Genomic DNA, 22,092 nt, shown 5'->3' with positions numbered 1-22,092 from the left:
ATCCCCAACCCTCAGACATCACCTAATACCTAACTGACGTCTCACTGCCCAGATTAACGGAGGAACAACCCCAAGCCCTTCTTCAGCCTATCACCATACAAGAAATTATGCAAACTATTAAACTACTGCCCCTGGGGAAGTCTCCGGGTGCAGACAGACTCTCTAACTCTACTACAAGGCGTTCAGTACCATACTGGCGCCGCAGCTCCTACAGGTGTACCAGCAAACTGCATCCTCAGGCCATTTGCCACCTGATATGCTACTATCTACAAAAGTTACAATCCCCAAACCAGACAAAACTCTGGGCATATGCAAGAACTACAGACCTATATCTTTACTCAACACAGACGCGAAAATCTATGCCAAGATTATTGCTAATAGACTTAGTCCAATTCTGCCACACGTAATCCATGATGACCAGAAAAGCTTTGTGATGGCCCGACAAGGCCTAGACAACACCTGGAAACTTACCTTGGTACAATGAGAGCTCAGGAGGTCAACTCGAGGTGGTCTTCTATTAGCACTGGACGCAGAAAAACCTTTGCATTATATTCATCACCCTCGGCACAAGTGATCCAGTCAGGATTCCCATCCCCTACCTTTAGAATCACGAATGGAATGAGACAGGGCTGCCCCCTTTCCCCACTCCTCTATGTCCTCGCATTAGAACCCCTACTGCAACTTATTAGACAAAATGAGAGCATACAGTGAATAAGCCTGGGCAATAAACAGATTAAATTAGTGCATTTGATGACGATGTACTATTGTATATTGCGAATCCCCAAGACTCTCTGCCCACACTGATGCAGTTGATTCAGGCTTATGGACGGGTTTCATACTATTCCATTAATGCGACCAAGACACAATCCTTGCCTATAAGCATCCCAGCCCCCGTACTTAACACCCTTACCCCCGCTTACAACTTTGACTGGAGAACAGACTCCATAAGATACTTAAGACTAACAATCACGAAAAATCCCACAAATTTAATGGCGGCGAATTACTTCTCGGTTTGGAACAAGTGCAGCCAGTTACTGAAACAATGGACACCGCTGTACCTGTACATGTCCTGGTATAGTAGCACTAAAAATGTCCATTGTGCCAAGGTTATTGTACCAGTTCCGCACTATACCACTACGCCTCCTTCCTTCTATTTTAAGACGATCCAGGCCGACATGGGGAGGTTTGTGTGGGCAGGTGTTACAAGCCCCCAATAAACGAGGGGGTCTGGCAATGCCTAATATGCAACCCTATTACAATGCAGCAGAGCTAGCCACTGCCATACCACATATCATCTTCAGAATCAGACCACAACGGGTTTCACTAGAGAAAGACCTAATAGGAAATCATGAAATCCCCCATTTGCTCTGGACGCCGAAACACCTTAGACCAAATATGATCGATCCAGGACCCCTCAGGTCCTGTTATTGTTGCAAATTTGGGATAAATATCGGCCCAAACTCGGTAGCACCCCCAACCTCTCCCTGGCAACCCTTTCTCAAGGCCTTACCTTACATTATGCCCACGTTCAACTCTATACCATGGCATCGCAAGGGCGCAACACACCTCTACCACCTGTTCACAGCAGACACATTGCTCGACTACCCAAGCCTGTCTGACAAATATGCACTCCCACAGTCCTCACTATACACGTATCTACAGCTAAAGTCTTATCTGTCCAAAGAGATAAAACAATACCCAGGTCTCACTCTACACACAAAATCAACTACTACATGGGAACAAATGCGTATTAATGCAAAACTCTTACCTCAATGTAAACCGGTCTCCATGTGCCATAGCTCCATCTCCAACTAAAACCAATTCTCCACTACCAAGTATGCAAAACAATGGGAGGACGATCTCCAATGCACAATGACATCTAAAGAGTGGGATACCATAATATCCGACCCCCTTAAGCTACTAAAATCATCCTCCCACATCGAACAACACCAAAAAATTCTGTACCGGTGCCGACCAGATTACATAAAATCTTTCCTTCCACCTCCCCACTCTGTTGGAGATGTCATGAAACTGAGGGCTCGATGCGCCATATCTGGTGGAGCTGTCCACAGCTAGCCCACTACTGGACAGAAGTCCACAAACTAATCCAAGACATAACGAAAGGTTCCCTCCCATTTACTCTAAAATCTTGCCTATTGTTAGATCTTCCGAGGGAAATGCCCCAACACATGAGAAAAATGATTTTACACATCGCCTTGACAGCACAGCAACTAATAGCGAGGAGGTGAAAATCTCCAATACTCCCCAAGAAAGTGGGCTTAATTGAGGAATTGCACAAGCAGTGGATCTATGAGACTTCCTATAAGTCCATCTTCCCTCCTTCCACACTCTACCCTAAAACATGGGGGCTTTGGCATGCATGGAGATCTAGTAAATTGCTATGTTTGTAGTCCTATGAGGGTTCTTGGGTTTCACAACCAAATCTATTTACCCAAGCGTTATACTGATACTGGGCGAATGTTTAAACCTCGTCACCCTAATGTTACGTATAAAATGTACAATACCGTCTGACTGTCGACATATTGTTCTGTACCGTGATGCACCCCCCCTTCCTTCCCGCTCCCCCCTTTCTGTTTCTGTACCCGCTCCATATGTTACGTCAACAAAAATAAATAAATCTCCAAATGAAAAAATAAACAGTGAAGTTGCATCTTTCCGCTTTCTAAAATCCTAGATAACAGATGGCTGGGTCAGGAGTGTCGCTCTCTAAGCCAATCGGTAACTCTCCATTCATAAAAAAAAGTTATTACAGTATCTCCACAGACAGTTTAACTCCTAAAGATTGGGTAGTATTGTGGTCTGCACTTCTATTGGGTGCAAATCACATTAAGAGCCTCCTTGTGATCCCAGCATTCAGTCATTGATTTATTGGCTGGAGTGTCTGAGTCTTTGAGAAGCACACGGGTGCAGACCACAATGCTCCATTTTTGAAATGAGGGGGCACAGAGAGGGCCTCGTCACAAACAGAACTGGATTTCAAGGACCACACAGGGGCCCACATATGTTGAAATAATTAGGGGGAAAGCAACCTTTGTGTATGGCAAAGCACCACAAAAATGCAGAGGTCAACATACAATTTAAAAGAAGCCATACCTATTCGTAATGGTGCCAAAGGACAAATAAAGTAACACGATAAACTTTTTTCTCGCAGTTCTTTGTGAATTAAGGCTATGAAGTACAGGTTTCCAGTGCCCCGTGCAAGCTGACCTTAATTATTTTTACTTTGAGGAAACGTAATGCAACAAGAACTGACAAAGTCATTTGCAAAGTCACTCTATGATGACTGGATTTTATTTTATATACCGTAAATGAATAGCCTGCCTAAGTCACTTTAATGCTACAAAGGTGAACTGAAGGTGGAGATTCCCTCCTGTGTCTGTTAGTAGAGCATTTCTGCATAATTAGTTACCCTGCTGCTATAAGGGACACCTGGGTCATAAAAGTAATTGGAAATGCCATGTTGCAGCTCCCTAATACTACATATGATGGAGACACAATTCCTTAAAATGGGCAGCCATCATGAGGTGTATACTGTCATTTAAAAGTATGTTGTTATCCTAGCAACAAGGGCTTGGCTGACTCCCTGTTTATTGCAGTTATAAATAGCCTGTTTTAATGGAAGACTTGCTAATGAAAGTGACACAGATTGTTTCAATGAGATAGAGCTGAGCCAAGCTGCCATCACAATGGTGGGAGAAAACTGAGCGATAGATAGAGAGAGATAATTATCACAGAATGGCATAGTGTTCTAACAAAAGAGCAAGAAGTGTATCCAGCCACAGCTAGATCAAAGATGCCCAAAGGCTCTTTACCTCCTCTGATTCTGTACTTTAATGATTCTGTCATAGACAGTCACTGGAAACAAAGCACCATGATGTTAAAGGGACACTTTAGGCATCCAGGCCACTTCAGCTCAGTGAAGTGGTCTGGGTGCAGTGTCACTATTACACTTAGTGCTGCAATGTTAAACATTGCAGCACTAAGTCTTCCTCCAGTGCCTGTCTCCCAGACAGCCACTAGCAGTGTTTCCTGCATCCTAACGGACCTTTGGTCCATTAACTGCCGCAGGTCGTCCTCACACTCTGCATGAGGACATCTAGTGTCAGATTTGTCCCCACAGGAAAACATTGATTCAATGCTTTCCTATGGGGAGGTCTAATGCGCGGACGACACTTGCCACGCATGTGCACTAGTGTCCTCTCGTTGCAAGACGTCGGAGGAGGCGGAGCCATGACCCAAAGCCGAGGGACATCGGCACTGGGGAAAGGTGAGTAAATTAAGGGTTTTTAACCCTTTATTCACTGACTAGGGGGCGTGAGGGAGGGGGGAGACAGAGGGACCAATAGTGCCAAGAATACAGCCTTGTATTCCTGGAACTTATAGCATACCTTTAAGAAAGTCAGTACAAATCAAATCAGCATCTCAAATATGTGTGGAGGAACCTGCAGTTATCCCAGCACTGGCTCACCTATCGTTAAATTCCAATGTTGTAGGGATAGAATTAAGTAGGTGACAACAGATGATAGATGTATATGTAAGGTTGTATAAACTTGTACTTATGTTCATCACTGTGTACAATAAGCCATTTCTGGAGACTTTGTGAACTAGTTGTCTTTCTAAATAAAGAATTAAAAAAAAAAGAATTAAGTAGGTGAACTAGGGTGGGAGAAACTGAGATGACTAGTTATAGAAAAAATAAGATGGAGCTGGGGCAACCATGAAGGATTGTAAACATTGAACTTAAACGCACACTAAACCATTGCAGAGGAGGCCATGCCTCCTCGATGACATTGCAGGAGGGCAGAGTGATGAGCAGCGCCGAGGGAGCAGTGGCCTTGTAAAAATGTAAGTGAAACTTTCAGTTTATTAAAGAAATACTATAGTGTCAGTACAAACATATACCTATAGACCAGCTTCTCCCTGGTCCTGAAATACAAAGTATCTTACTGAGACTGGCCACTAGAAATCTTCTGACGATGGCTTCCATGAGGATCAGGGAACAGAATGCATTCTTTTTTCATATTCATAATTTTTATTTAATTTTTTAACATTAAAAAAAATCTTAAAGACCGATTTGTCAAGCAGTTTGTACATATCATCAGAGAACAAGTATTATAACATTATTCATATCATTATAGACATAAACATAGTCATTATGTGTGAATATTAACAAATTAACTAATTAACAAAACAAGACAGGACATACTTGTACGAACATTACAATTTTACAAATATTTGTGCGCCACTGGGAGAACCGATCATCCTTAAAACTGTCTATTATATTATAATTAAAGTACAAAGGAGGATCATCGACAGATAGGAAAAATTACTAACCGCGATTGCCAGATCAATTTGAACTTTTCATATTGTTAGTGTGCAAAGTAATATTCTTTTTCCATAAGAACCTAGTGTCGGATTTGGTTGATTACCGCCTTAATTTTTATAGATTGACGCCATTTCCTGGCTATTTTAATTTTTAAAGCCAAAAACCTTGTATAACCATTATTTTGTCTTTATTTGGTAACATATTAAAATCCAAATGAAACAATGCTCTTTCAATCGTTGGTGGACTAATGGTATTAGTAACGGAAGGGAGGATACCAAATATATTCATTCAAGCTTTACGTTAGCCTTTACTCTGTTAACTATACTCATGCCCACCCAATCTCGTTTTCTTGGGGGGGGGTGGTCTTTTTACCTTTTGGCTGTTTTGGTTTTTCGCTGGCATGAAAATATATCCTGAATTCTAGGATTTTAAAAATTACTGACATTTCCTATTTTCTATCTTGGTCTAAAATTTGAACATTCAATTTCAATTCACTTTGAGTCTCAACATTTTAGTGAATAAATCTATGTGTGCCTGTCTTTATTTAGACACCACACATATTGCTGGAATTATGGTTAACATGAGTCTTAATATTAGTATGACAGTATTAGCTTTTCCTGAGGGAACCAAATACAGATTACGAATGTAAAGAAATTGCTGATAAATATCCACAGATTCAGATTTTTGGGGTTATTAACCAAGGGTAATGTTCTTGAATTTGTATTACTAAACTGTGCATAATGTATTTTATTTTTTCATTTTTTCCAGTCTTATCCCATTTTAAAGATGGATGATTACTTAAATTCAACAGAGTAAGTATTTACCTTTCCATCTACATATTGTTTGCTTATCTTCCAACATGGAACAAAAAAAAAAACACTTAATTGCTCTACTGACCCTTTATATAGACTTTTTAAGATATCAAAGGTAATCCCTTTAATTATCTGCTCTCGCATGCTAAATTCTTCCGGACCATCACAGCCTTGGACAATCCCTGCCACCATCTACAAAACAGATTTATGAATTTAGGGGCAGCGGTTTGTTATGAGGTTATTACTGGTTATTTTATAATGTAAGTGATATTACTATAGCTAAACCAAATATTTAAATATACTGTTAGTTTGGCATAATCTATTAAAAAGGTAGATGAACATATGGCATTTACTCAAATAGTCTTAATAATTTTTCTTTTTAAATCTTTATTTTGGTCGTGCATTTATGAAAATGACAGACAAACTTAATATAAGTCACAGCATCATGGACAAGCTTCAGTACAATATGTTTAGAACTTGCAGTGACATTTGAGGAACATGCACATTTTTTATATGTATGCTTAAACAGGCATTAACCATTTAGCTAGGCATAAAATAATGATGGGTAACATAAAATGTTAACGTTGAGCTCCTTTAAATAATAAGTATAATATGATAGCTTAAATTATGCGGTTAGATACAGTAGGCTTGTTACACATTGCTATGGGCATCAGGAGGGAGATTGCCTGGTAAGACAAATTTTTATCTATAGCCCAGCACATCGTTCAACTGCAGTATGGCAATTAAATAAAATGTTAGGTACCCATGTCTGTACAATTAGGACATGCTTGAAAGAAAACATGCTGAATATATACACTAGTTAGCTTCACATTTTTAGGTAATAGGCAGGATAATGATATAAGGGCACAGTGGTTAGATTAACTTGGCAGGGAACTAATTAAGGCATCATTACACTGTGCAGTGCTGGCCTGTTATTCAGGTGCATGTCTGCTGAACACTTGAGGATATTTAAACTTTACTTAGCTGCGCAATAGTCTTAATTATTTTATGTTAAAGAAAGAAAGAAAGAAACACTTTTGGTGTAAGACTGTTAGTTTAGTTTTTGCCTAGGATACATTAAAACAAACAGCACCCAGGGTGAAATCTATACAAACATAAAAATTACTCATGATTTTTTTCCCATTGATGTCTGTGTGCACCTGAACTCGAGAGTAGAATAAGCAGATGTTGTTTATTGTACCTATGTCCCACCCTATTCCAGGGCTTAGCAATTCAATTATGCTACTGTTTCAGGTGATATAAAGACACTACAAGTTATTAGATTATAGCAGCCATATTTCAGGAGATACAGGAAGAAAGCACGCACCCCTACAGGAAACACGTGCAATAGAAAATAAACCATAGAGTTAGTTGCAGGTAAACCAAACATAACATCCATAACATCTCCCTAATCTAGTATTAATAAATCAACATTGTGAAATTTGGAGTCCAAATCCCTGTCCTTGTCATAACATTCTAGAGGTTAAGTCTCTCAGGTAGTTGTGAATGTCTGCCACTACGAGTGAAGACAGATCTAGGTTGTGCAAATAGTCTTTTAGCCCTCTCTGAGGTCACTGGACTCTTCCCACATCTTACTGGCATGCTTTGAACTTGACTTCTGTCAGGTCCTGCTTGCTCAGGGCTGTCATTAGTACAAGTCTGTATCAATTCTGTAAACACGTGACATGTGACATGTGAGTGTGTCCTTGTAATACTAAAAGTTACTTGCAACTGCATTATAAAGAGTAGAGAAGCGCGTCTCAAACTAGGGCCTTCACCAGACCATATTTGGGAGCATTAATAAAACTTGTAGTGAATTCAAGAATAGGAAAAATAGGTTTTAGCAACTAAATGACCACTCAGCTTGGATCTATTTATTTACAGATTTAATTATGTATTGAAATATTGTCTATCTCCTTCCTCTATCCTAGACAAATTGCTCTAGATTCTTTAAATTACCAAGTCCTACAGTGCATGTACCAAATCATACTTCACAGGGATAACATTAAATCAAATATATTTCAATACCCCAAGTGTTCCTATTTAGGAGGGACAGTCCATATTTTGGGCTCAAAACTCTACGTACCCCTTTTCTATCCTAATGTCCCTCTTGATCCATAGTGTTTGTGTGTCGGAGTGTATAACAGAGCTCCACAGCAATTATACTCACAGTAATGTGTCAATAAACTAAAAATGTGTTTAGAAATCAATGTGTGTATATAAGAAGCATTCTTCTTGTTTTAAATTACATTCTAGTGGTATACATTGTGATTAGTAAGTCACATAAAATTTCTCAGAACAGTCTGGTCTCTGGACACATCCCCACTCACATTCCTAATATTAAAGTGTTCTTATTTGTCCATATAAAATATTGGGAGGTATGTATTTCTTTGTGTGTATTTGTTTCGCAGCCAGTGCGGAAGACCGGATTCCCAGGCTCCTGTCACTGTCATATGCATGCCCAATAAACAGGACAGGCAGCATTAGAAATATGTTGCTTTTTCCAGGGGAAATGAAGCTCCAAAAAGACCCCTTAAACTCACACACACCAGATTGCTGATTCCCAGAGCATCCTTATAAAGTTTGGATGATCCTGCACCTAATATTGATAGGATAACCGGGATAACTAGAACAAGCGCACAGGAAGACCACATCATTTTGTGATGGGGAAAAGAGGGAAAACTAACAAGGTCAGGATCTAGCAGCTACTTAAAGGACACATTTGTGCTACTAGCTTTCACATGTTCTGTATTATAAATGCAGCCTCTGGCACTGTGTGTAGTACATGCAGTCTATGACCCTTGTCTTTATTTCATTGTCTATTTTTATTGTCTGTAATGCTGTGTGCATGCTTAAAAACATTTCTTCATTCAGTAGCGTCTTGGCACACCGAGGTGAACCTTCAAGACACAGCATGAGGCCATCTGCCAAGAGCATCTATGGTATGTTTAACAATTTAAATTATACTAAAAAACTTCAACTCACTATGTCTCAAGTAATTGTTTAATATTGACTAAATGTTCAGTTTCCAACCTGCTTTAAAATCCCTCACTACAAATGTTAATAATTGTCCTTGTCATATAGCTATTCTAATCACCCACAGGAGTCAAGAGTGTAGATTAATCAAAGCAAAATAGCTGCTATTCTGGAACAAAGAGCTAAAGGAGACATCACCATGGCAACCAGTATAACGTGTCTCAACATTTAGCACTTTGCACCCAAAAGAGCACCTTGATAAACCTTCACACTAGAGCTGCTGACTGTGTCAGTCTCTATTTTGCTGGGACAGTCTTACATTTTGGGGTCCTGTCTCAACAAAAATTGATTCCGGAAACCTGTCTGCATTCTCAAGTTTGCCCAACGGTTCAATCTGCTTCACAGGTTTTGAGAAGCAGGAGGGGACAATAGGATCATGCTGATAATACTTGAACAGCGATCCATATATTGTCTACCCTGAGGGGGACCCTGTAAGTCATGCTAGGTACCCACTCTAGGGGTGGCTCCGTCCCTTTCAGGATTGGGCCCTCTCCTTTCATGGACAGATCCACCCATGTGTGCAGCTGGCTCCCAATCACTGTACTTGATGGTATCCAGGCAAATCTACATGCATTTAGATATGTATTAACCCACCCAGTACTCTTTAACATTTCTTCCTTAACTCTTCCGGTGTCCATCTTAGCATCCTCTATTGCTGAGCAGCTCATCTATGCGCAATCCTTACCCTTCTTAGTTTCCAACTTATACTTAGATAGATCAGCTATGCCAGTTCAGCTATTATCACTAGACTCAACAAATGTGTCTGTCACAGCTGGGCCCTTACTGGAGTACTGGCTGAGCCCCTGTCCTCGGAGCCACATGGCCTGTTAGAGACTCTTTTAGAAATAGTATATAAATTCTATTTGTGAAACACTACAGTCTTAAATAATTCTTTATTTTTCGTGCATGAGGGTACAGAGAATCTTGCATTGCCACAACAGCAGGTACAGAGTTAACATTAGCTATATAAAGAAAGGATGAATGCATGAAGTAATAGCGTGATCAGGGGCGGACTGAGACCCTTTGGGGCCCCCGGGCAAAATTAGATCCCAGGCCCTTTGAATGCACAAATATATGTGCATTAAATAAATGTTAAAGGATCACTATAGTGTCAGGAAAACAAAACGGTTTTCCTGACACTATAGTGCCCTAAGCGTGCCCCCACCCTCAGGGTCCCCCTCCCGTGGCTAGTCACATCCTCCCTCTCTCTGTCACTAGTCACCCCCTCCCTCACTGTCACTAGAGTGAGGGGGTGACTAGTGACAGAGTGAGGGAGGGGGTCACTAGTGACAGAGTAAGGGAGGGAGGGGGTGACACAGTGACAGAGGGAGGGATGGGGTGACTAGTGACAGAGGGAGGGAGGGGGTGACTAGTGACAGAGTAAGGGAGGGAGGGGGTGACAGTGACAGAGGGAGGGATGGGGTGACTAGTGACAGAGAGAGGGGGTGACTAATGACAGAGGGAGGGGTTGACACAATTACAGAGGGAGGGGGTGACACAATGACAGAGGGAGGGAGGGTGGGGGTGATTAGTGACACAGTGACGGAGGGAGGGTGGGGGTGATTAGTGACACAGTGACAGAGGGAGGGGTGACTAGTGGCAGTGAGGGAGGGGTTGACACAGTGACAGAGGGAGGGGTGACTAGTGACAGAGGGAGGGAGGGGGGTGACTGGTGACAGAGAGGGGGGTGACTAGTGACAGAGGGAGGGGTGATAGTGACAGAGAGAGGGGGTGACTAGTGTCAGATAGAGGGGGGTGACAGTGACAGAGAGAGGGGGGGTGACAGTGACAGAGGGAGGGGGGTGACAGAGGGAGGGGGTGAAAGTAACAGAGAGAGGGTGGTGACAGTGACAGAGAAAGGGTGGTGACAGTGACAGAGGGAGGGGGTGACAGTGACAGAGAGAGGGTGGTGACAGTGACAGAGAGAGGGTGGTGACAGTGACAGAGGGAGGGGGGTGACCGAGACAGAGGGAGGGGTGTGACTGTGACAGAGGGAGGGGGTGACAGTGACAGAGGGAGGGGGTGACATAGTGACAGAGAGAGGGGGGTGACAGTGACAGAGGGAGGGGGTGACAGTGACAGAGGGAGGAGGTGACATAGTGACAGAGAGAGGGGGTGACATAGTGACACAGTGAGGGAGGGGTGACAGAGGGAGGGGGTGACAGAGGGAGGGGGGTGACTAGTGCCTACCTGTCTTTCTGCTCCCTCTGGTCTCCCTGGCTGCTGCTCCTTCCCCTGCTGATCGGGCTCTGTGTGAGGAGTAAACAGGAAGTGTGGTCACTTCCTGGCTCCGCCTCTCCCATCACACAGAGCCGCGTGGGACAGGAAGCAGGAGACCTGGCAGAGAGGAGGTGAAGCTGCCAGGTCTCATTAAGTGGGAGGGAGGAGGGGGTTTTTCTATGCTGAGCGGTAGGTTGCTGGGGCCCCGCTCCATCAGGGGCCCCAGCAACCTAATTAAGGAAAATATATTTATTTATTTTTTGCCGTTCCAGTTGGAGAGATCTCTGATCTCTCCAGCTGGAGCATGGCTGTGCAGCCGGGCCCCTGGCTGCCTCGGGCCCTCGTTCCATGACCGATGTGCCCGAGTCGTCAGTCCGCCCCTGAGCGTGATAACTCTACAGTCTTGTACACCCTGTGGCACTAACGTTTTGAAAATGTGCCCACTGTAGAGCTTTATGAGACTTTAACAACATTTGTAAAAGCCTTGTATAGGCTTAACTATAAACTATATTTGATACCGGAGAAACTGACGGAAGCCAAGCACAGAGAGATGGACACAGGTTTCTTCAGGAAGGAAGAGATTCTTTATTGGATCACCGATCGGGACTCAGAGGGACTAGCGTCACCAAAATACAGCAAATTCTGAGCCCCGGACAATAGTGCAGGCTCCTTATATAGGCATATAACTCCTCCCATATTAAGCTCCACCCGCACATTCCCTTGACCAATCAACACAAATAAGAATTAACTTCCTGTTTGACCGCATGGCTTGTCCAGCACAATGGAGGAGGGGAATACTACATCCTGTATTCTTGCACATGCTCCGTACACTACTGATCGTATCTTGCCTCGTGCAACCAACTGATCGATACGTCAGCATATGCACGTACACATGCCACGTGGTAATCTCGGCCTACTAAATTTATTTTTACCGAGATTCCACCACATTCCCCCCTTTGATGCCTCTTGATATTTTACAATTACTTGAGGCATCACATAACCTTAGTTTTGCTTACACCGCAAGTTACCTTGAACCAGACCAGACTTATCTTATGATGTGAATCTTCAACATTCATCTTCTTGCATTGGTTCTCCCTGATCTAGAGCCTTATATTTATATATCGCCATTATCTGTGCAGCAGCCTTCCTCTCTGCTATACTTCCTATCAGGCTTTGCACAGACCTAACTACTAAGGGTATAAGACACGGTAGGAGTAGACACAACAGTAAAATCAGTAGGACTCCACCTACCACTGCCTTAAGTCCTCCAAACCATTCATACCAGCTACCAAACCAACTACTTGGATTGTACCCCTTCCATACCTGAGTAGGCACATGCGCTAGTTTAACCATATGGCTAGTAAGCTCAGCTATTGCTTGTCCTTCGTCATCTATTTGTAGACAGCAATTGCTTAGGTTAAACTTCCCACATACACCTCCCTCTACTGCCAAAAGGTAATCCAAGGCTAATCTATTCTGGTATACTGCTGTCCTCATCCTGGTATTATGTTTCACTAGGAGATTGAGCGCTTGTGATGTCTCATTTGTGATAATCTCAACCACCGCCTGTAACCTTATAATGCGGTTGAGCATATAAATAGGGGTTCTATAACCAAAGGTACCATCTTCTGCCCACGTGGCTGGCCCATAATAATCTATGATACGCTGGGGAGGCCATTCATTATCTTCCCAGGTACCTATCTCTAGGGGTCCCCTTTTCTTCCTATGATTCACATCATATACTTTAACACCTAAAGTCTCACCTGTTTCAATCGGTAACAAGAAGAAGGATGGTTTGAGCATACCCAACACACATGCCCCTTCCCAGTCCTGTGGCAGCTCCGAATAGGCTTTCTTACCACAGATCCAGTACAAATTTGCTGGGGCTCTCCAGGTAGATGTGATGGATAGATCAAACCACACATCCTTTAAATTGGCATATCTAGCAAACGGGTTAGATGGTTCTGAGACATTTGAAGCCGACCACCAAGTTGTATTTTTAGTATCATCATCATAAGCTTTTTGCCCTAGACAAGTTAATTCTCCTACAGAAGTATTATACATTATTCCTTTCCTTGCTATGCAAACATAACCTATGATGGAGGTCTTTAATCTCCACTCAGATTTACCTCTAACACTCAAATGATAATCGGCTTGTGCAGATATTAGTTGGTCAACTGCCTCAGAACCGGACATTACCTCCTTTGCTTCCCAAGGCCATTGGTCTCCCATGTTAGTACCTCCACACACATAGCAGTTGGTAACATTAAGACTACCGGCAATACTTTCAGCTAGGTCGATGAACAGGTTTTTAGCGTTATGGGGGATCTTATTATCTATACTCATCTCTTCATAAAAGGAATGATATACTTGATGAGTCTGGGAGGATACCGTATCAGTCTCTATTCCTATAAACAATAATGTCCCAGGATCTAAACCCGTCCCGTATATCTGAAACCCAAATAAATTGCCATACTTATCTAAGAACTTGTCGGGGTTATTAATAAGTATATGGACTGGGTTACATTCCATAGACTTACAATATGGGCTAGTCGGCAACTTAGTCACTATCATGTCTTTGTCTACTGTCTGTCCCCAAGTCGCCCACCCCACACAAGACCAATATGGACAGAAATTATAGTCTTTATTTGGGCATCTAGGACTCACATATTTATTTTTGCTACTGGGACAAATGTATTTATCGTTAGACCCATACGTCCTCTCCCATCTAAGATCCCCACATACATTCCACGGCTTTCTACCACTCGATATCGCTTTACACGCATCAAATAGCAGAACACCCGAAGAATATACGGATTCTAACACTGTCTTATTAATTAGGGTCCCCTGAGGATCTCCATTCCTAAGAGTCAACCAAATTGTACGAGGCTGATACTCCGGACTGAAGCACTTAGGTTCTCCTACTCCTAAATGGCACACACTATAATCTATATTTAAGTATCTACATCTTGATACATCTCCTTTACACTCGTATTGTGAATGCCAGATTAGGGTTTGGGAAATATGGTTACCTGTTCTCGTAGTCTTAATGCATACCTCACAGCTAGGAGTGTCGGTACCTCTACCTTCCTGAATATAAAAACACATGTAAATAAACACAATCAAAAGCACATCTTTCGCCGTCATCCTCAGTCTTCGTCCGTGCGATGGAACCTCAGCTTCCAGGATGTGAGGGCTGCAGGGAATGGAGTTCTGCTCGTCTTCACAGGTGTCCCTTCGGGACTTTCCTGGCTTATACACTATGTGTTGGTAAGAGGACAGGCTTTATTATGGCCTTCTCACTTACACCTGTAACAATAAAATTTGTAATCCACAATAATTCCTCGTTACTCCGACTGAGTAGTGCGTTTCAACCGGATCTTGCAGGGATTCTCTGGATCTGCTGTAACTTGCCAAGAATCGACTGCTGCTGGTTTAACCCTGGAGTGATGTATCCACGGAGTCACTTCTGCTACTTTTATCGCTGTAGGGGTAGACAAAAGAACAACATAAGGACCTCTCCACTTGGGCCCTAACGGTACATTATTCCACTCTTTAATCCACACTTGGTCTCCTGGATGATAATTATGAACAGGGGGATAAATATTCACAGGTAATCTATCTTGTACCCATTTCTGTACCTCCTCCATAGTCTTACCCAACTCTACAACCTGCTGCCGGGTAATTCCTTCTCCCAACTGACTCAAGTCCCCCCTTAAGTTACCAAGTACGGGAGGTGGTCGCCCATACATAATTTCAAAAGGAGAGAGGCCCATCCTTCTGGTAGGGGTACTGCGGATTCGCAATAGAGCTATAGGTAAGAGAACGTTCCACTTAAGTTGGGTTTCCTGACACATTTTAGCCAACTGGTTCTTTATAGTTCTATTCATTCTCTCTACCTTACCAGAACTCTGGGGTCTATATGCAGTATGAAGCCTCCACTTTATACCAAGCATATGAGTCAGTTGTTGTAGGCACTGGTGAACAAAAGCTGGACCATTGTCCGATCCTATAGAACAGGGTAGTCCATATCGGGGTATTATTTCTCGTAGCAGGAATCTCACAACTTCTCCTGCTTTCTCTGTACGAGTAGGACATGCTTCTACCCAGCCTGAATAGGTGCACACAATTACCAGCAGGTAACGATGTCCACCCGATTTAGGCATCACTGTAAAGTCTATTTGTAGATCGGACATGGGGAGTCCCCCCATAAACTGGACTCCTGGTGGCTTTACTGGTCCTTGTCTTGCATTATTCTTAGCACACGTTACACATCTACGTACAATGGCCTGAGTCAAGTTGGACAATCTTGGTATGTAGAAATGTTTTCTAAGAGATTCTTCTGTACTGTCTCTCCCAGAATGTGTCCCGTTATGATAGTTCTGGACAATTTCTACTGCTAGTGATGCTGGTATAACTATTCTTCCATCTTCTAGCTGATACCACTTGTTCTCCAGATACTTTCCCGGTTCAGTCTTTAACCACTCCTCTTCTTGAGCTGTATAAACTGGAGTCCATTGAGACAGTGGGGTTGGTATTAGAGCAGCTATATGCCCCACATACTCCTGTCTTCCTGATTCAGCAGCACGCTTAGCTGCACTATCTGCCATCCGATTTCCCTTTGTTACATCACCATCTCCTCTCAGATGCGCTCGACAATGTATGATACCGACTTCTTTCGGCTCCCACACTGCTTCCAATAGTTGTAGGATTTCAGCTGCGTACTTGATTTCTTTGCCCTCTGAATTCAGTAGTCCTCTTTCTTTATACAAAGCTCCGTGGGCATGAGTGGTTAAAAACGCATACTTAGAGTCCGTATAGATATTCACTCTTAAACCTTCAGCCAATTGTAACGCTCGTGTTAGTGCTATTAATTCTGCCTTTTGTGCTGATGTTCCTTTCGCCAGTGGCCGAGCTTCTATCACCTTGTGTATTGTTGTCACTGCATATCCTGCATAGCGGATCCCTTCTTTCACATAACTACTGCCGTCGGTGTAATATTGAACATCGGGGTTCTGGATGGGAAAATCACGAAGATCTGGTCTACTTGAGAATACTTCATCCATTACTTCCAAACAATCATGTTGACTTTCAGTAGGTTGTGGCAAAAGGGTAGCTGGATTTAAGGTGTTTACAGTCTCTAAATGCACTCTTGGGTTTTCACACAACATTGCTTGATACTTGGTCATACGGCTGTTACTAAACCAATGATTTCCTTTGTAATCCAACAACGTCTGTACTGCATGTGGGACTCGTACATAAAGTTCTTGACCCAGAGTGAGTTTATCGGCTTCAGCTACTAGCAGGGCGGCTGCAGCTACGGCTCTTAGACAAGGTGGAAGTCCGCTGGCCACTGCATCCAGTTGCTTAGACATGTAGGCAACAGGTCTTTGCCATGATCCCAAGTACTGTGTCAATACTCCCACAGCCATTCTTCTTTGCTCGTGTACATATAAGTAGAATGGTCGTGTGTGATCAGGTAGACCTAATGCTGGGGCACTCATCAAAGCCTTCTTCACATCTTCAAATGCCGTTTGCTGTTCTTGGGTCCATAAGAAGGGGTCGTGCTCTGTACCTTTGATAGCTGCGTACAGAGGTTTTGCTAGTATCGCATAGCTGGGAATCCATATCCTACAGAAGCCTGCTGCCCCCAAGAATTCTCGCACTTGTCTTCTATTCTTGGGTATTGGTATTTGGCAGACAGCTTCTTTTCTCTCTGGCCCCATAATCCTTTGACCTTCAGAGATATGGAATCCCAGATACTTGACAGTTGGCAAACACAACTGAGCCTTCTTTCTAGACACCTTGTATCCTGCCTTCCAGAGAATGTGTAGTAGATCGTGCGTTGCTTGCTGACATTTTTCTTTTGTAACTGCTGCTATCAACAAGTCATCTACGTATTGTAACAAGACACATTCTCCTGGGATGGACTCGAAATCCAGTAGATCTTGACTTAGGGCTGAACCAAATAGGGTAGGTGAATTTTTAAACCCTTGGGGCAGTCTTGTCCAAGTCATCTGGCGTTTTGAGCCCGTTACAGCGTTCTCCCATTGGAAAGCGAAAATACATTGACTTTCTGCGGCAATTCGGAGGCAAAAGAAGGCATCTTTGAGATCTAAGACTGTGAAGTAAGTAGCCCCGCCCGGAATTAAAGCAAGCAGGTTATATGGATTGGGTACAACTGGATGTATACTAACAACCGCATCATTGACTGCTCTTAAGTCCTGCACAGGTCGATACTCATCTGTACCGGGCTTTTGAACAGGCAGCAATGGGGTGTTCCAGGGGGAAGTACAGAATTTTAGGATACCATACCGTATGAACTTATCCAGATAGGATTGGATGTTCTTCTTAGCCTTTTGTGGGATGTGGTATTGTCTTAGGCTCACTGGATAAACCCCAAGTTTCAGTTCAATTTTTATTGGTGGAATATTGCGGGCCAGTCCTGGTGGGTTGTTCTCTGCCCAAACTCCTGGTATGTTAAATAATGTCTCATCACTCCTAGGGTTTTGGCTAGTCAACACTGTATAAAGTCGCCACTCTTCTTCCTTTGGTACGGATAAAGTCATAATACCTGAAGGTCCATTAAACTTCAAAGATGTTGTTCCATTTGGTAGGAACGTAATCTGCGCTTGTAGTTTTGATAGCATATCACGTCCCAGCAATTGGACTGGACATTCAGGCATATAAAGGAATTGGTGTTTTACTATGTGGCCTCCCAATGTACAGAGTCGACTTTTAAGAACCGGTCTTTCAGCACTTCTTCCAGTTGCTCCTATCACAGTAATAGTCCTTCCAGATGGAGGAGCAACTAGATTAGTCACCACTGAATGTTCAGCACCAGTGTCGATCATGAATGCACTCCTTTTCCCCCCTATTGATACATCGACCATAGGCTCCGCTCGACCAAGGGGGATGGAGCCCGGTCGGTATCAATAGTCCTCCATGACTGTGTCAGCCAATCCTACGAAGTCCCTACCTTCTCTATCGCGGGACCTTTGCGCTGCTGGAATATACCTGTCTTCCCTAACACTTCCTCTGTTCCCATTACTCCCTCTATAACCATTACTCCCTCCGGGACCTCCTCTACCTCTCGCTCTGCCTCTAAAGTTTCCGTAGCCTGCCCTGGGTAGGTCTCTCTCGTACTGCTCTCTTTGCGGACATTCGTTCCTCCAATGCCCTTCTTCCTTGCAATACGCGCACTGATCCCTACTCAAAGGCTCCCTACTCCATCTATTATTGCCTCTATCTGGGCCCCGCTTATCTACGCCTGCGATTGCTACCGCTAGCATATCAGCCTTTTTACGCATCTTGCGCTCTTCCTCTTTCTTATTTTCTGTATCCCTGTTCATATAGACCTTATTTGCTACCTCCATTAGTTGGGTGATGGACATACCTGCAAACCCTTCTAACTTTTGTAGCTTGCGCTTAATATCTCCGTATGCTTGGCTGACAAAGGCGGAGTTAACCATTCGGGAATTGTCTGCGTCTTCCGGATTAAAGGGGGTGTACAAGCGGTACGCCTCCAATAATCGGTCATAAAAGACACTGGGCGCTTCATCGCTTTTCTGAATCACCTCAACTGTCTTCGACATGTTAATGGCTTTCTTTCCTCCGGCTTTCATGCCAGCAATTATAGCGTCTCTATAGGCTCTGAGTTGAACCATATCAGCACCATTTACGTTCCAATCGGGATCAGTGTTGGGATAGTGTGTTGCGGCCCATGCTGCTGGATTAGCTTGGTTCAAGGCACGGGCTCTATCTTCTAATGCTTTAATGGCTGCTTGATTTATTCTTGTCCTTTCCTCATTGTTAAATAAAGTCATTAGTAACTGCTGGCAATCAGCCCATGTCGGATTATGCGTCTGTACTATTGAGGTGAACAGATCAGTCATGGCTTGTGGTTTCTCAGTATACGAGGAATTATGGGTCTTCCAGTTTAAAAGGTCGGTAGTGGTAAATGGGACATATACGAAGACTGGGTCAGCGTGTGCCATTTGACCTGCGGCATCGATATAAGCTGACCCGGGATTTAGGCGAAGAGGCATCTGATAGTGCTTTAATTGTTGGGCACCAGTCAACTGTCGGGTTTGGATGGGGCTACGTAGGGAGGCGTCAGTCATGGGTTCCGGTCGGGGAGAGATAGGGTATGGGGATGTGGGAGGTTGGTTTTGGGAAAAGGTGGTAAATAGAACACTTCGGGCCGAGCTAGATGAAGCTTGACCGGAAGTCTGAAGTGGCGCCAAATCAGGATATTCGTTTCTAATGGGGGTGGGTTCTGGTTCCGGAAGGGGAGATTTAGTACGAGGGGGTGTGGATCCTGTACTGGAGGAGGAAGCGGAAGTGGATGAGGGTAATGAGGGGAGGGGTGCAGGACTTCCTGCGTTTGCGTCACTTCCTCTTAACGGAAAGTAAGGGGGCGGCAAAGGGATCTCGGACTCAGGGGGCGTGTCCAAAATGGGCCTAACACCAGTCCTAGTGGACGAACAAGTCCTAGCTACCATGAGGCGACACTGCTCCTCGTGGCATGTCTGGAGCCATTTTGGCGAGTCATTTACGGCCTGTCTCCAACAGTCAATATAAGGAAACTGGCCGTAAAGTTCAGGCCTACCTGATACAGCCACGTGTAAGCGCTGTACCAGAGTTGGATCCAAACTGCCACGTGGCGGCCATGCCGCAACCAAAGTAGGCCACTCCCTAGTGCACAAAGTAACTAAACGCACAGAAGACATCTTAACCCCAAAATCACAAACCTTGAATCCCTTTTTAAAATTCTTAACCATACATCCTAAGGGATCCGGAATCGTTGACTGCGACGCACCCATATTTAACAATGGAACGTCGTCGATAACGATTACTATACACGCGTACTATTCAACAGTCACACCCGTTTCCTCTGGCAACAGCACCACGTGGTACGGTTACCAAGTGAAACGTACACAATAACAATAAACACTCAGGGAATTCCCGTACACACACAGCTGCTACACCAGTCACTATATAATCAATATTATGCCCTTTGGCGTAACTATACAATCACCCACGCTATAATTCTCTATATACGAATTACCCGTCTATAACACACCCCAGTAACATCGTCTTTTACAAATAGCGGTTACAGTACGGTTAGCATAGGTCAAAGTACAAGTTAAGGTCACAATACAATTATTAGTGGTTATGGTGTTAAAACATGCAATTGACGACAATGATTAGTACTTATTATACAATGTCAGTAAATATACAGGGTTATGGTACCGTGCACTATAATACAGCAACACACTATTAACACTCTCGCTAGACGGCTGAGCTCGCGCTATCTAACAAGATATACACTTTACTAAAACAATCGTTAACACATTTACAATTCCCAACTAAACTATTGGCCAGTACCTTGAATGGACTACCTAAAACTATATACACCCGTTTTGGTTAGCCACACTGCCCAATCACCACATATATAGCAAGCTAGAGAACCGAATTTACACAGGCGCCTCTTAGTCGCACTATACAACGAGCTAGAGAACCGAATTTACACAGGCGCCTCTTAGTCGTACTATCAAAAGTCTAGTGGGTTCCAAATTTACACGCCTTCCCACTTAGCCCAGATAGGATGAGAACTAGCGAACCGAATTTACACAGGCGCCGCTTAGTCTCCCGGTCCCTCCGACCTAGCGAACGTAATATACACCCTAGAACGCTAGTCTAGACAAGACACCGGTGTCCGGCTAGGGCTATTTACACCAGGACCCCGCCTGACTAACCAAATCAAACGGTCTGACTAAAGAGCGTTCGATCGAGCGGTGCGCCTTCGCTCCTTCCCTCCGACAGAGGGGGCAGATACAGATTCAAAAACCCCTTTGGGCCTACCGCACAATCGGTATACCCCTAGCGGGTCCTGCCGTCTAAAACAGCAGTTGTCTTACCTCCTCGTTCCTGAACCTGAGTTCACACTCATCGACGGGGACACCCCAGCACTTCTCACGTAGAGACCGATGATCTCCTGGACAACAGACCAGTGGCGCCGAGACGAAGGGAGGTCCACGCAGAAGTTCAGGGGTGCAGCCGTAGAGAACGTGGGCAAAGATAGACCGTCTCACGCCTCTGCCTCTCAGCTACCGTTGAACGATGAGCTTCCCGGCCAATGCACCAAATGATACCGGAGAAACTGACGGAAGCCAAGCACAGAGAGATGGACACAGGTTTCTTCAGGAAGGAAGAGATTCTTTATTGGATCACCGATCGGGACTCAGAGGGACTAGCGTCACCAAAATACAGCAAATTCTGAGCCCCGGACAATAGTGCAGGCTCCTTATATAGGCATATAACTCCTCCCATATTAAGCTCCACCCGCACATTCCCTTGACCAATCAACACAAATAAGAATTAACTTCCTGTTTGACCGCATGGCTTGTCCAGCACAATGGAGGAGGGGAATACTACATCCTGTATTCTTGCACATGCTCCGTACACTACTGATCGTATCTTGCCTCGTGCAACCAACTGATCGATACGTCAGCATATGCACGTACACATGCCACGTGGTAATCTCGGCCTACTAAATTTATTTTTACCGAGATTCCACCCCATATTTGCTAAACTAAATGTTTTGCCAAGTATTTCTAAAGAAGTTGTTGCACTTTCGTCCATAATATGTAAATATAAAAAAAAAAGAAATGC

The 22,092-nt window shown here is 43.8% G+C and overlaps 1 protein-coding gene across 2 annotated transcripts in view; it reads left to right on the top strand.

The window, feature by feature from the left end:
- EPS8L3 (EPS8 signaling adaptor L3) overlaps positions 1-22,092 on the top strand; it is a 92,842-nt gene that overhangs the window by 34,458 nt on the left and 36,292 nt on the right. The window contains exons 2-3 of one of the 2 annotated variants that reach the window (XM_063444378.1): positions 6,116-6,159; positions 9,037-9,101. In XM_063444378.1, coding sequence (XP_063300448.1) covers positions 6,134-6,159; positions 9,037-9,101 — 91 coding nt within the window. In that variant the 5' untranslated portion in view covers positions 6,116-6,133. Of the gene's footprint in view, positions 1-6,115; positions 6,160-9,033; positions 9,102-22,092 lie in introns of both variants that reach the window. The other variant, XM_063444377.1, reaches the window with a different exon arrangement.

Source organism: Pelobates fuscus, chromosome 1 (genome assembly GCF_036172605.1).
Source record: "Pelobates fuscus isolate aPelFus1 chromosome 1, aPelFus1.pri, whole genome shotgun sequence".
NCBI lineage: Eukaryota > Metazoa > Chordata > Amphibia > Anura > Pelobatidae > Pelobates > Pelobates fuscus.
This window is presented reverse-complemented; position numbering and strand designations above follow the sequence as displayed.